The following is a 14,413-nucleotide window of genomic DNA, read 5'->3' on the forward strand; positions in this document are numbered from 1 at the left end:
CTTGGCTTCAAAGCTCTCCATCACCTTGCCCCCTCCTAACTCACCTCCCTTCTCTTTCTACTGCCCACCCCGTACACTCCGCTCCTCTGCCACTCACCTCCTCACTCTCCCCTGTTCACGCCTATCCTGCTGTCGACCTCTGGCCCACAGCCTACCACTGTCCTGGAATGCCCTCCCTCCTCACATCTGCCAAACTAACTCTCTTCCCCTCTTCAAAGCCCTACTGAGAGCTCACATCCTCCAAGAGGCCTTCCCAGACTGAGCTCCCCCTCTGCTCCCCCTCCACCCTCTGCTCCTCCTTTCCCCCTTCACCTCCCCTAAACTGAGCCCCCTTCCCCTCTGCTACCCGTCCCCTCCGCACCCCACCCTCTGCTCCTCCCCCTTCCCCCTTCTCCTCAGCCCTTTGCTCATTTGTATATATTATTTATTACCCTATTTATTCTGTTAGTGAGATGTATATCCCCTTGTTTCTATTTATCATGATAATGTTGTCTTGTTTTTGTTTTGTTCTGTTTTGCCTTGTTGTCTGTCTCCCCCGATTAGACTGCGAGCCCATCACTGGGCAGAGATTGTCTCTCTAAGTTGCTGAATTGTACATTCCAAGTGCTTAGTACAGTGCTCTGCATATAGTAAACACTCAGTAAATACTATTGAATGAATGAATTGGGTGAGTCTGCTTGCCTATTAGTGAGTTTTATCACTGCATTTCCATCTTACTAGCCCTGAAACATGAGTATATTTTTTATGGTACTTACTAAGTGTTAAGCATTTCCCAAGCACTGTATTAAGCACTGAGGTAGATACAGGATAATCAAGTTGGGCACAGGCCTTTTCCAACATGGGGCTGCCACCTAAGTCAGAGGAAGTAGAATTTAGACCCATTTTTCAGATGAGGAAAGTGAAGCAAAGAGGAAATGAAGTGACTTGCCCAAGGTCACACAACAGACAAGTAGCAAAGTTGGGAGTGGAACTTAAGTCCTCTTAACTCCCAGTTCTGTGCCCTTTCCACTAAACCATGCCACTTCCCCATTTGAAGTACAAGCTAAGTGGGAATAAGACTAGCTCAGACCACAGGAAGGGCCAATCTAATTTTGATTTTATAATGTCCCAGATGGGTCTAGGCCCAATTGTGTTCAGTTATCCAAACTCAGAGAGGTAACGTGGCCTAGGAGAAAGCACACAGGGCTGGGAAGCAGGAATCCCGGGTGTGTGTCCCAGATCTGCTACTTGACCTGCTGTGTGACTTTGGGCAAGCCATTTAACCTCTCAGGGCCTAAATTTCTCCATCTATAAAATGGGGCTGAGATCACCGGTGAGCCTCATGTGAGATGGGGCTTAAAGCAGGGTGGCCTAGTGGCAATAGCACAGGCTTGGCAGTCAGAGGACATGGGTTCTAATCCCAGCTCTGCTACTTGTCTGCTCTTTGATGTTGGGCAAGTCACTTAACTTCTCTGTGCCTCAGTTACCTCATCTGTAAAATGGGGATTAAGAACTGTGAGCCCCATGTGGGTGACAACCTGATTTCCTTGTATTTACCCCAGTGCTTGGCACATAGTAAGTGCTTAACAAATATCATTATTATCATTATTATTATTGAATCAACCCCTGTGTTTAAATGCAATTCATGGCACAGAGCATGTGCTCAATAAATGCCATAACTGTCATTCTTATTTTTTAAAAAATCTTGACTAAGGTAAGCAATGCCCAGCTCAACAACTGTCTAGTGTATGTGTGGTGTGTGTGTGCATGCGTGTGTGTGTGCGCACATGCATGCACGTGCTCTTAAGCTCATCTCTGCCAGCTCTGCCTCCCCCACTAGGTACAAATCCCTTGGGGCAGAGAATGACCATGTGGGTCCCCCAGGCTCCAGACTGCGTTGGGTTCCCGTAAATGTTGGGGCATTTGAGTCTGAAGGTGAAATGGGGGAAGAACTGCAACCCTTTCCAAACTGCTAAAACTCTCAATGGAAAGTCATTTGGGAGACGGCATGGTGTTTGAGCTTCTTTTATTACTCAGAGCCCTTTTCCCACTTTTCCTACCCCCAAATGCCCAGCGCAGGGGTAGTTTTTATACAAGAAGAATATATAATGAGCAACAGGATGACCAGTAGGGATATTGGGCAGCGCGAGGTGAACTGGGGCAGACAGCATCTCTGCTGGGACATCTGAAAGGGTGTGAGACACCAGTCCCCTGATGCTGGTACAGTCCAGTTCAAAGTGTTTCTCTCTTGCTCTTTCAAATCCATTTCCTGACACATACACACACTTTCACTCTCTCTCTGCCTCTGTCTCTCGTCTCTCTCCACTTTTTTCTCTCCACTTCTCCCCAGAAAATCTGCTTCAGGGGTTCTATCTCCTCAGAGAGAATGTGAGTACCTCCCCAGGGCTCAGGAGTCAGTCAGGCACTTCCTGAGAAGTCCAGCCAATTGTTGGTGACCCCAGAGCTGAGAATCTTTTCATTCAAAGCATGTGGCCAGCAGCTCATAGGAGACATTAGATGGGCTGGTCCTCCTCTCCAAGAATGGGAGTTGAGTACTGGGTATCTTAGCAGGTATAGCACCCACTTGGGCCTACATGGGACACTCAAACTTCCCTGTGGTGGTTCAGTCAACCCTGGTGAGGTGAGTCAGTACATGCCAGGTCGTGTGCAGCAACAGCAACAATTTCCATCTTCCTACCTCCACCAACCACACCCCCATCCCCCTGTGGCTCTGGCCTCTGGTCAGTGGGGCAGGTAACTCAGCTCAGTAGATTTAGCTCATTTGAACTCTCTGACCTCTGAGCAGTATCCCCTCAGGATGCTTTGGGTGGTTTGGGGCAAGATAGCAATGGTCAGCAAGGTGAGCACTAGGTGTGTTTCCCCAAAGCATCCCTATTTTGCCACGAGACTGTGACTTCCCAGGTCCTGCCAGCTGTTTCTTGTTACCTCAGGTCTAGTGAAGGCCTGCTGTGCCCTCTGACCCGTTCCCTCTTTAACTTGGGGGGCTCTGTATGGTGGGGGGAGAGGGGACAGGGGGCAGTGAAGCATGGAGAGGCATGGAGGTAGGGGCAGCTCCATTTCAGGGGTGGTTAGTGGGCCCTGCACTCATCTTTCCAGTGGGGCCTCCTGCTTACACATAACATACACAAGCCACTCTGCCTCACTTGAAATGAGGGAGAAAAGACACAGGCCTCTTGCAGGGGGCAGAAGCTACATTTGGGTACAGAGCATTAAACTGTGCCTCAGGGATCCCTGTGCCAAAAACCTGGCAGGTAGCAGAACCATGGGCTTCCCCAGGAAAGGAAGAGCAGTGACATTTAATTCTTGGCCTCAGGGAGAGTCTTACTCAAGGAGGAGAGGGAGGGAGAAGCTGGAGTTGGCTCTTCACTTCTGTGCACCATCCTCTCTAGCTAACTCAGGAAAGGCAGAGCCATTTGGCGGCTACTGGCTCCCAAACTCACAATGGGTCAGTTACTAAGTGACAAGCTGACTCGACCCTAGCCTTGGTGTTCTCGAGCTGCAGGAAAAGGATCCTGGAGAGCGGAGAGTGTGTGTTCACTGTTCTTCTAAAGTATAAGGGTCAGGGTGACTAAAGGAAAATTCCTAGTGGCCCTGGAAGGCATGAGGTTTATAGATATCTGTAGTCTGCAGATCTCCTCTGGTCAATCTCCCAGACAAATCCCTAAATTCCCTAGACAAATCAACAGACAGACTCATCCCTATCACCTCCAGACTGCCTGGAATAACAGGGATTCTTCTGGGGACCCCCAACTACCTCAGGATGCTCCTCAAACTTTCCTTGGGAGTTCCCAAGCTCCCTATGCTTCCATCCCCGCTTCACCAACTGAAGTCTAGTTTGCCTCCCTCCCATCTGGCTGCATAACATAAAAGCTGTACAGGAGATGGAGGAGCCAGGCTCTCCTCATTTGTCTGCCAAAAAATGCCCGGTTGCTGTTCCCACCAAGCAGCTGTTGAGAGCTCTATGACCCCTCTGGGGCTTTCCCGTGACCCTTGTGGGAGACATGCCAGGCTGTGCTTCAGTGGCTTGGTTTGGATCTGAGCAAAGAGTAGAGGCTCCAGGACTAGGCTCAAAAGAGATCTTGTCTTAAAGGAAGAGTTGGTCCAAACCCCAAATGGTGCCTTCCATTCCCCAGAGGAATCCAAACCTAAAAGATTCAACTTTTGGGGTGACCAAGAGTCTTTCCATACCCTCTCCAAGCTGTTTCATTAGCTCAGAGAATGCAGAACAGTGGCCAGGGAAAACCACAGTTGGCTCTCGGGCCTCTATCTAGGCAACCTCTAGTGCTGCCCACTCCTTTCCCAGGAACCCCTGTATCCTGGTCACAAGGATGTACCCACTGACCTAACTGGAGGCCTGGGCTTTGATGCTAGTTCACTGTCCCTAGCTGGAGGTGGCTCAACATGGTACATAACTAGGAAACATGGGATGATTTAACAAGAGTGGCTGAATTCAGGTTCCAGCCCTTGAGTGACCCATTGAATGAATGCCAAAGATGGAGATTGATCTGCTTATAGACAGTTTTCTTGTTACCCACCATATTTGCTGGTGTATGAGATTTATTTCTTGTGGGAAATCTGACTTTAAGAATATGTGTCTTATTCCCAGGCATGGTGCTTATGGCAAAGATAAATGCTGCTGGGAGTATGTCCCTGAGTCCTATACTCCAGTGCATCTGATACACTAGCAAAAATGGTAGGTTATCCACTCATTCCCATCCCTCCAATTCTAGGAACTGAGGCACCTGGATCACATCACCTTCAACAAGGTTCCCAAGCCATCACATCTGACAAGGAGGCTAACTGCCCCCCCCCCCAGGTTCAGGGCCTTCCCTTTCCAAAAGAGGCATGGGCACAATATGGACAAATAATAGTAGTGAGCAGCCCCCACGGGGCACATACAAGAGGTTACTAAGGCTGAGCGGCAGCGAGGAGAATCCAGGTGGGGAAAGGAGCATCTAGCCGGGGAGAGATCAGCTCCTTCAGACACTTCCTTGACTGAAAGCCTGGTCTTAGCCAAACATGCCTGGCAATGGCCCGGGCAGCCAGAATCTCACTGGCTCATTGGGGGCCAAGATTAAATGCTCTCCCGCCCCCGGCTCCTCCAGGGGCAGCTGCTTGACCCAGCCAGCCAGCCAGCCAGCCAGACAGCCTGCCAGCCAGTCAGACAGCCTGCCAGCCAGCCAACCGGAGCTGAGATCTCTCTTTGGCAGAGCTGGGTTCTCTCTCTGAGGCACCTTTCACACTCAGCCTGGCACTTCTCAGGAGCTAGGTCTTGAAGAGGCTGGTGGAGCCTTCTAGCAGCTGTGCAACATTCCTGTTGATAGCTGGATCGCCAATAGGGGAGGGGTGAAAGAGCGCAGCAGCTTTGCAGCCTTGTAGCTCCGGGGAGAGGAACAAGATGGCAACTGGGAGGTGGGGGATGGGGCAGGTGCCATTCAGCTAGATGGTCAGAAGGGCCAAGCAGAGCAAGGGGAGCCAGAGGCCTAGCTCTAGTGACCCCCCCGCCTTGCCTTTCTGGGGTCCCCTTCCGGACAGGTAAATGATGACGATGTTGTCTTCGGCACCTGAGGGCACCACCTCATTGTCCATGGTGGAGCAGCCCTTCCCGCCCCCCCTCTTAGCCTGAAACTTCCGGACAAGCAGATCTTCCAGGGGGCTCTCTGCTGTCGCCAGGGTCACGTTGACTGAGCCCTCAGCGTGCCCCAGCTCATTCTTTGCATGGCACGTGTAGGTGCCCTCCTCCAGCCGGCTGAACTGGGGGACAACCAGACTGCCATTCCCAAAGGCAAGGAAACGGGGGTGCTTGGGGCCTCCGGCCAAGGCCTGCCCATCTCTCTGGACATTGGGACTGCGCAGCTCCACTGTTCCCCCGGGGGTCTGGATCCGCCACTGCAGCTGGGGCTGAGGGTGCCCGCTGGCGGCACAGTGCAGTGCTAGGGCCCAGCCCTCCTGGACCTCAGCACTGTCCAGGCTGGGATGGTGAGAGACCCGTGCTGTCGGAGGGGTGCACCTCTGTGGGGGCAGGCGTGCCAGGGGGACCCCCTGAAGAGAGGGTGGAGAAGCACACGTGATGGAGTTGCGCTCGGGGATAGAGACATGGGTGTCCTCAGCCCAGGCCTTGAGCCAAAGGAGGCGACAGGAGCAGTTGAACGGGTTGTTGTTGATCTGCAGGTGGGACAGTGAGGTCAGTGCGTCAAACGTGCCCTCGGCGATGGTGAGGAACTGGTTGTGATTGAGCTGGAGTGACCTCAGTGCTTGCAGGGACAGGAAGGCATCTTGGGGCAGTGCCACCAGGTGGTTATTGTCCATCTTGAGCAGCTGCAGGGCAGTCAGGTTGTGCAGGTCTCCCCAGGGGAAGTCGGCGAGCCGGTTGTGGCTCACATCGATGCTCTTTACTTGGCTTAAAACAGCCAGGGCCCCCGGCTCCACGCTGCTGATCTCATTGTACGCCAGCCACAGAGACTGCAACAAAGGGACCTCCACAAAGGCGGCCACCCCCAGGCCTGTCAGCTTGTTGGCGGAGAGACTCAGTGTGGTGACATTGGGGAGGAAGCCAGAGGGAACGGCCTCCAGGTCTCTATAGGCACAGTCAGCGATCTGGAAGCTGAATTTCCGGTGACAGTCACAATCTGCGGGGCAGCCAGAGGTCAGGCCAAGGCAGACTCCCAGCCAAAGCAGACCGAGGGGATTCATGGCTCCTCCTGGGGAAATCAGATTTGGGGAGGGCGTAAGGGAGAGAGTACGGAACTGCCTGGATTGGAGGAAAGGCTACCCACTTTGGATCTGCAATCACCTTATATTTACCCCAGCACTTGGTACAGTCCCTGGCACATATGTAAGAGCTGAAAAAATACTACATTTATTATTTTATGGCATTTTTAAGCACTTACTATATACCAGGTACTGTTCTAAGCACTGGGTGGATGCAAGATAATCAGATTGGACACGGTCCATGTCGCACATGGGGCTCACAGTCTTAATCCCCATTTTACAGGTGAGGTAACTGAGGCATAGAGAAGTAAAGTGACTTGCCCCAGATCACACAACAGGCAAGAGTTGGATCTGGGATTAGAACCCATGTCCTTCTGACTCCCAGCTCTGCTCTGCTAGACCACGCTATTTCTCATTATAATTATTATTATTGATCCCAACCCTAGATGGTAGGCAAAACTGACTTGGGTTTAAGAACTCCTGGGTCCAGTTGGGCAACCCTCTGGAACTTTGGGAATAACTCTGAGCACTCTGAGGACATGTGACTGCTTCACCCCTCCTTCCCTGCACTTTCCCTCAGACTCCATCCCTAAGGTTGGGTCTCCTTGGGGCCAGGCTAGTCAGAGGCTGGGTCAGATGTGGGTCCCACTGGCTTTCACCTGTGCGTTCGTGATAGGTCAGGGATGAAAGGTCAGCGACCAACCCAACAGGATGAGGGGAATGAACAGGATGGGTGGGACCTCGGGGCAGAGAGGGAAGCAGGGTTCTCAGGAAGATGGGGGGGATCTCAGGGTGAGGCGGCAATCTTGGGAGAGGGAGGAATCTCAGGGGCAAACAGGGTTCTCAGGTGGCAGGTGGGAAAGGGGAGAAACCTCAGAGGAAGCAGGAGTATTGGGAAGGGCCCTCCCAAATGCCCAGAATCCGCTTGGGTCTGCATGGTTTGTTTGCCTAGTTAATCAATCAATGGTATTTATTGAGCACTTACTGTGTGCAGAGCACTGTCCTAAGTGCTTTGGAGAGCATAATACAACTGCGTTGGTAGACATGTTCCCCGCTTACCAGAAGCTTATAGTCTCCTCCCAGACATTATCTTCCTCTGAGCATCAGTTCCTTTCCCACCCCATTGCTCTCTGGCAGTGGCTGAGGGCCTCAGGGGCTGGTTGCTGGTGGGAAGAAAGCTTGGCTGGGAACCCGAAGGCCCTTGGAGCCAGAGGAGAATCTAGTTCCTCTTGGGCTTGGGGAGCAGCAAGTTTTTCTGTTGATCCTCTCGCTGCAACCACTGTACCATAGGGTGGAAGAGGAGCCTGAAACCAGGCCTACAGGCCTGGCTCCCCTCTAAACTGTTCTTGTTTCCAAAAGCTCCAGGACCAGAAGGAAGGGACCCAACCCTACTGAAGTAATCACAAGGCTTTCTGGCCAGTGTTCCTTCTGCTGCCCTCCAGCCTGCCTGCCTCCCAGGCAGAAACTCCCCCACTGGAAAGATAAAGCCACAAACACATCCAACCCCAGAATTTTCCTGACCAGGAATTTTTCTCTGGCTCTGAGAAAAAGTCTCTGCCACAAAGTTTCCCCTGAACTCCTCAGTGTGGATTGCCAGGTCTCTGGGAGATTCTGCAAACCACTTAAGAGGGAAAGAAATGTTTTCTATGGAGATGCTTGCTTGATTTTTTTTGCAACTGGCCAGGGTGGCTGCTTCCTCTCCTCCCTCCTGTTGGAGCCCAAAGCTCTCCCCTATCTCCCTGTTAGGCTCCTGGTTATTTCCCACTTTAGGTCCTCCAAGGGAAGAGTCCAGAAGCACCCTCAGGAGCAGGTAGCTGGGTCCTTGAACTTCCCCTATTGGTTGTTGTGAGTCTTTCTCTTTGTTCCTGCCTTTCCCTTGTGTTTCTCATCTCATCCTTCTCTCCCCCCAATCAGCTCTGCTCCATTGCCCCTTGGGTCCTGCCCAGCTCTGTACATGGGCCTCTTTGGAAGAATACGGATCCATGATCCTGAAAATCCACCCTAGTGGATTGGAGATGTCTTTCTCCCACGAGGGAACCAGCTACCGTCTGATGGTTTTTACCCCACCGCCAATCCCACTTCACCCTCTTTCCCAGGATTGCAGTTCTCTTCCCTTTCCCATTACTCTTAATGAGCTCTAGGAGACCTCCTTGCCTGACATGCCCATTCTGTTTAGCTTAATGGTCTCAGCTTGCCAGAATTTAATACAAAGATAACATATAGTTTTAGTTTAAATAACAATCCCCATTTCTGTCTCTGGGGGAAACATGGCTACCTTGTAGCAGACACCCATGGCTTTTCCCACTGAGAGCTCTTTCTTTACCAGAATTCCACTGCAAATGGGTTTTTAGTACCCCAAAGTGACAAATTTCAGGGAGGTTTGCTCTTCTGAGCTCATACAACAGCCTCCTCAGCCTCTGTGAGGCTGCACTCATAAACACCAGGTGAGCAAAGCTGCAGACACCACAGCTCCATCACCTCCTCCATTCTCACTCCTCCAACTTTCTTGGGAAAGTGGTTTCAGTCCCTAGATAGGAAGAGTCCCTGATCTGGAGTCCCTGTCCATCCACTCCTCCCACAAACATAGTCCTGGGCAAATGCCTTGGGCTTTTCTTTTTCCAAATTCCCTAACCCCACCATCTTCTCCACCAAGGCCAAATTTTAAGAAATCAAAGCAGTACCTCTTTTGCTCTCCTCTTGGTCTTTCTGAGCTAGTTAGTTGGGACGCTCTATGTAAACACATCTTGAGGTCCTGACAGCTCCATGCTCTCAAAAGGTCTGATTTGAGAAAGAAAAACAAAAGTACTTACTCAGATATGGCAGCGTCCCCTTAGAGAATGGCTTAAAGGCAAAAGCTTGCTGCCGATGTCAGTTCTGTGTCCAGAGAGTCCCTGAATCACAGCTTAGTTAGGCACTTGGCTGTTAAGTGAGGGCTAACCCCGACCTTCCAGTTCTTTAACTGCTTCTGCCTTCTGCCCCAGAGACTTGGGCTCTTTTCATTCCTGAGGTCCCACAAGTAGGGCAAGATTGAAATAGCCTCATCACTTCTTTCTGCAAGCAAAACAAACATTTTCTTTTTAGCGGCAAGGACCTGTGTTTCATAAGTGACACCAGAAACGAGGGGGGAAAATTGCCAAAAACTTTTTGGGCTGTGTTTTTCCTTTTACTTTTTTTTCCTCCCCTCTCATTCAGCTGAAAGTTTTTTAAAGACACAGTACAGGCCAAAGCAAACCCTGGGAGGATTGGCTATGAGCCTCCCATAACCTCTGTCTCTGCTGCAGACTCCAGGGTGGGTCCAATGTCACCCTGCTTAGAGTGGGAAAACCCACACAAAAACAAATCCCACTTCACTGGTCAGAGACACTGCAATTTGTGGGAGAAGAAATGCAATGAATAACTGATGAACAAAACCTAATTAAATCCCAACTTCCCTGGTCTGGACAAGATGGCTAATGGGTTGAGCCTATTTTTTTGTTCTCCTCCTCCTAAAACATTCAAACCACCTCACCATCCTTATCATAGCATGAGCTGGTGTTCCTGCCCAACTCTTCTGAATGTTAGGAGCGAAGATCGGCCTTGTTAAGGAGCCAGCCTCCAGAGTTGCCTTGATAAACTTTCCAGCCTGTGAAATATCTGGGCCCGGCTCCTCCTGGGGGAGATCAATCAATCAGTGGTATTTATTGAGCACTTACTATGTGCGGAGCACTTTTCTAAGCACTTGGGAGAGTACAATACAGCAGAATTAGCAGACCCATTCCCTGCCAATAATGAGCTTATAGTCTGGATATGGGTCTGCTTGCCTGAGTGAACTCCTAGGGACCCATAAGTGCCAAGCTGCTTCCTATCACCCTCTTCCATCAGAAAAATAATTTTGGGTTGGAGCCCATCCCCTCCTCTTGAGGGATGCTGGTGAGCTTTGAGTGGATGATAAACCCAAGCCTAACTTCATCTGAGCAAATATCTTCATGAAAATTGGCATCACATCCTAACCGGAAAGTGTCAGGCAAGAAACCCTAGTCTTACTCTGTGTCTCCGTGCCTACACCGTATCTATGCCTCTATGCAATTCCACACCTGTTATTCAAGAACTGGAAAAATGGAAGCCCAGTGAGGGTCAAGGCCCAGTGAGGGTCACTGATCAAGGAGGTTCCAGCTTGTGCCTTACTCCCTGGTCCACCCAGCTCACTTCTACTCCAGGGCCCAGAGCAGACAGATCATTCTTCCAACCCCCAGTATTTCCATTTTTCCGCTTGTCAATCCTGGGAGAGAAGAGAGGGGAGAGAGCTGCCTTCTCTCTTGAAGGAGAGGAACTGAATCGCAAGAAGAAAGTTCCTTTCTTCACTTAATCAATCAATCAATCAATGATATTTATTGAGTGCATACTGTATAAAGAGCATTGTGCTTAGTGCTTAGAAGAGTACAGTACAACAGTTGATAGATCTGTTCCCTGCCCATAAGACACTTACAGTCTAGATGGGGAGACTCTAGACTCTCCATAGTGCTGGGGAAAAGTCTTCCTTTCCAAAAAGGTTTCCATTCTCTGAAACTGTGGACAGGAACTGTGTCTACCAATTCTGTTGTAGAGTTCTCCTAAGTGCTTAGTGCAGTGTAGTTCTATCAATTGACTGACTGAAGCAAGAAGCTTTCCCAGGACAGCTGGGAGCATGTGCTTCTGGCTAGAAGGTGGCAATCATAAGTTTTTCTGCAAAATGGTGCTCCTGGGTCAAGTTCTACCCAAGACCTTTATTGATTATCTGCCTAAAGGAATCACGCTTGTTCACGTACATATCTACAGGACTTATGTTCATATCTTCAAATTATGTATTATAAATTATTTATTTATATTAATGTCTGTCTTCACCCTTGGACTGTAAGCAGAAAAGCAGTGTTGCCTAGTGGAAGGAACTTGGGACTGGGAGCAAGAAGAACCTGGGTTCTAATCTTGGCTCCTCCACTTGTCTGCTGTGTGACCTTGGGCAAGTCACTTAACTTCTCTGTGCCTCAGTTATCTCATCTGGAAAATTGGGGTTAAGACTGTGAGCCCCATGTGGGACAAAGACTGTGTCCAACCTGATTAGATTGAATCTATCCCGGCTCTCAGAACAGTGCTAAAAACAAAGTAAGCACTTAACAAATGCCATCATTGTTAATACTGTTATTAAGCTCATTATGGGCACGGACTGTGTCTGCTAAATCTGTTTATTGTACTTTACCAAGCACTTAGTAGAGTGCTCTGCTCATATTCAGTGTTCGATAAATACCACTGATTGATTAGTTAAATTTGCAGATGAAACTAACAGTGGGTGGGGTACTAACACTTTGGAATTGAGAATGAAACTCAAAGGGATAGACTGGAGAAGCGGGTGAGAGTCAGTTGCAGACAAAACAAAACAAGACAGAATAACACAGACTGGGGAAAAGATGACTAGGTCCCTTCCAGCAGAAAATGTCTTTGAGGTCATAGTCAACAACCGACTGAATGTGAGTCTGTCATATAGTACTGTTAGGAAAGAAGCTCAAGTGCAGCACAGAAATATTGAATGCAAGACCTGAGGTGTAACCTTCCTGTTATTGTGCATGTTGGTTAGACCTTATTAGAGTAGTGCAGTCTTCCTCAACCAACCAGTAATATTTATTGAACACTAACGGGTTGCAGAGCACTGTACTAAACTTCTGGGAGAGTACATCTCCTTTATTTCCTGTTTTCTATCACTATACATCCTAATGCAGCCCTCTCATCAATCAGTGCTATTTATTGAACACTTTCTATGTGCAGAACACTGTGCTAAGCTCTTGGGGCAGTAGACATGTTCCCTGTCCACAAGGAGCTTACAGTGCTTCACTGGGGCAGACAGACAAAGCAAATTAAGGATATGTACATAAATGCTCTGGGCCTGAAGGTGGAGTGAATATCAATTGCTTAAAGAGTACAGATCCAAGTGCATAGGTGATTTAGAAGGGAGTAGGGGAAATGGAGGCTTAATTAGAGATGTTGTTTAAATAAGGCTTTGAAGGTGGGGAGAGTGTGGTTTCTTGCCTTTCTTGCCATAGCCCTGCCCTCTTGCACAGTTTCTCTGCCCATATTTTCCCTGACTGTGGAGATTTTTCCCTTGCCTGCTTTTCCTCTGCTTATCCCCTCCCTCTGACCTGCCCCTTCCTCTACAGTGCTTCACCACAGGTCTTTTTTCTCTTCCTCTGCCATTACTTGAAAATTGAGGTCAGCCAATCACACCAGGCCATAAAAGCCTCTTGTTTCTTGCTCCAATTATCCAACCCAAGGGACGGTTTAGGACTCAATCCCTGCGTTCTGGGCAAAGACTTGTTATCCCTCTTCCTCCAGTGACTGGAAATGAATCTCCCTCAGAAAAGATAAAAGAATCACTTCTGGTGGGGGCAGGGGGTGTGCAGTCAAGAAGGGAGATGATATATATTTACATATATACATTTATGTACATATATTTGTATTTAATCCATCAATCAATCAATGAATGGTATTTATTGAACACACTGTGTGCACAGCAGTTTACTAAGCTCCTCAGAGAGTACAATACAACAGAGTTGGTAAAGATTTTCCCTTCCCTTCCACAATAAGCTTATAGTCTAGAAGGGGAGACAGACATAAATATAAATAAATGTGACTATATAGACTGCAAGCTTGGTGGCGGAAGGAAACATGTCTCCCAACTCTGTTGTATGCTCCCAAGAGCTTAGTACAGTGCTGTACACACAATAAGTGCTCAGTAAATACTATTTATTGATTATACATTCAGTTTTGCCAATTTGTGTATTTTCGCTTCATGTTTCAGCTAGGGTTTAGAGAATTTGGGAAGATTCTTCTGATAATTTAAACCTGTTTGGATTCACTGCAACAAGGCAACATAGAATTGAAAGAAATGGTAACGCTCATATAGACCCTGGAACATTCCTGAGGTCTTGGCCAAGGATGTGTACTATAAAGTGAGTTTTCTTTAATGTGGAGTTTTGCAAAAACATAACCCTGGCATTATCAAAGAGTGGGGTGCTTGTATGAGTATCTGTACATATTTACGACTGTATATTGTTGCATATATGTGTGCATATATGAATATGTTTTGGGGTATGTGTCCATATATATTTATGGTTTTGTATATTTGTGAGCTTGTACATGATCTTTGCATATGTACAAGTATACCTGGATGATGGTATAGATCATCTTCTGTGAATGGTTTAACAATTTCTCTGTGCCTCAATTACCTCATCTGTAAAATGGGGATTAAGACTATGAGCCCCATGTGGGACAGAGACTTAGTCCAATTTTATTAGATTGTATCTACTCCAGCATTTAGAACAGTGCTTAACACATAGTAAACATTTAGCAAATACCATCATTGTTGTTAATGTCATTAAGCTTGTTATGGGCAGGGAATGTGCCTGTTAATTCTGTTTATTTTACTCTGTTTACTGTATTGCTTTCTGTTTACTGTTTATTGTACATGTAAGTTTAGGGGAATGTAAGTGCATGGCTGAGGGCTGGGGCCCTGAGTCACTCTCCCAGAAAATTAAGAAGGCTTACTTGGGAAGAAGGATGAGAATTTAAAATCATGCTTTCTCCCAAAGCAATGGTGACTCTTAAGGAGGAAGCTATTCATTGAGTTACATTGTCTCACTGTTATATGAAATTACTTTCCTCCCCATGTTGACATCTGCTTCCTGTTTGCAGGCCC

At 48.4% G+C, this 14,413-nt stretch overlaps 1 protein-coding gene across 2 annotated transcripts; it reads right to left on the minus strand.

Moving 5' to 3' along the window:
* Positions 1-1,988: 1,988 nt before the first annotated feature.
* Positions 1,989-9,775, minus strand: ISLR (immunoglobulin superfamily containing leucine rich repeat). Of its 2 annotated transcripts, none has more exons than XM_007665099.3 (2): positions 9,522-9,775; positions 1,989-6,701 (listed from the first exon to the last, which is right to left on the minus strand). In XM_007665099.3, exon 2 carries the CDS (start codon positions 6,691-6,693, stop codon positions 5,440-5,442), a length of 1,254 nt encoding a protein of 417 aa, XP_007663289.2. In that variant the 5' UTR covers positions 6,694-6,701; positions 9,522-9,775; the 3' UTR covers positions 1,989-5,439. The 2 variants fall into 2 exon arrangements, with proteins under 2 accessions (XP_007663289.2, XP_007663288.2); XM_007665098.3 differs by lacking the exon at positions 9,522-9,775 and adding an exon at positions 9,393-9,500.
* Between the last annotated feature and the right edge of the window lie 4,638 nt (positions 9,776-14,413).

This window comes from Ornithorhynchus anatinus, chromosome 5, assembly GCF_004115215.2.
Source record: "Ornithorhynchus anatinus isolate Pmale09 chromosome 5, mOrnAna1.pri.v4, whole genome shotgun sequence".
Classification (NCBI taxonomy): Eukaryota; Metazoa; Chordata; class Mammalia; order Monotremata; family Ornithorhynchidae; genus Ornithorhynchus; species Ornithorhynchus anatinus.

Coding starts and splice junctions, on each gene's coding strand:
- ISLR (XM_007665099.3), bottom strand. CDS start 6,693: ATGAATCCCCTCGGTCTGCTTTGGCTGGGAGTCTGCCTTGGCCTGACC.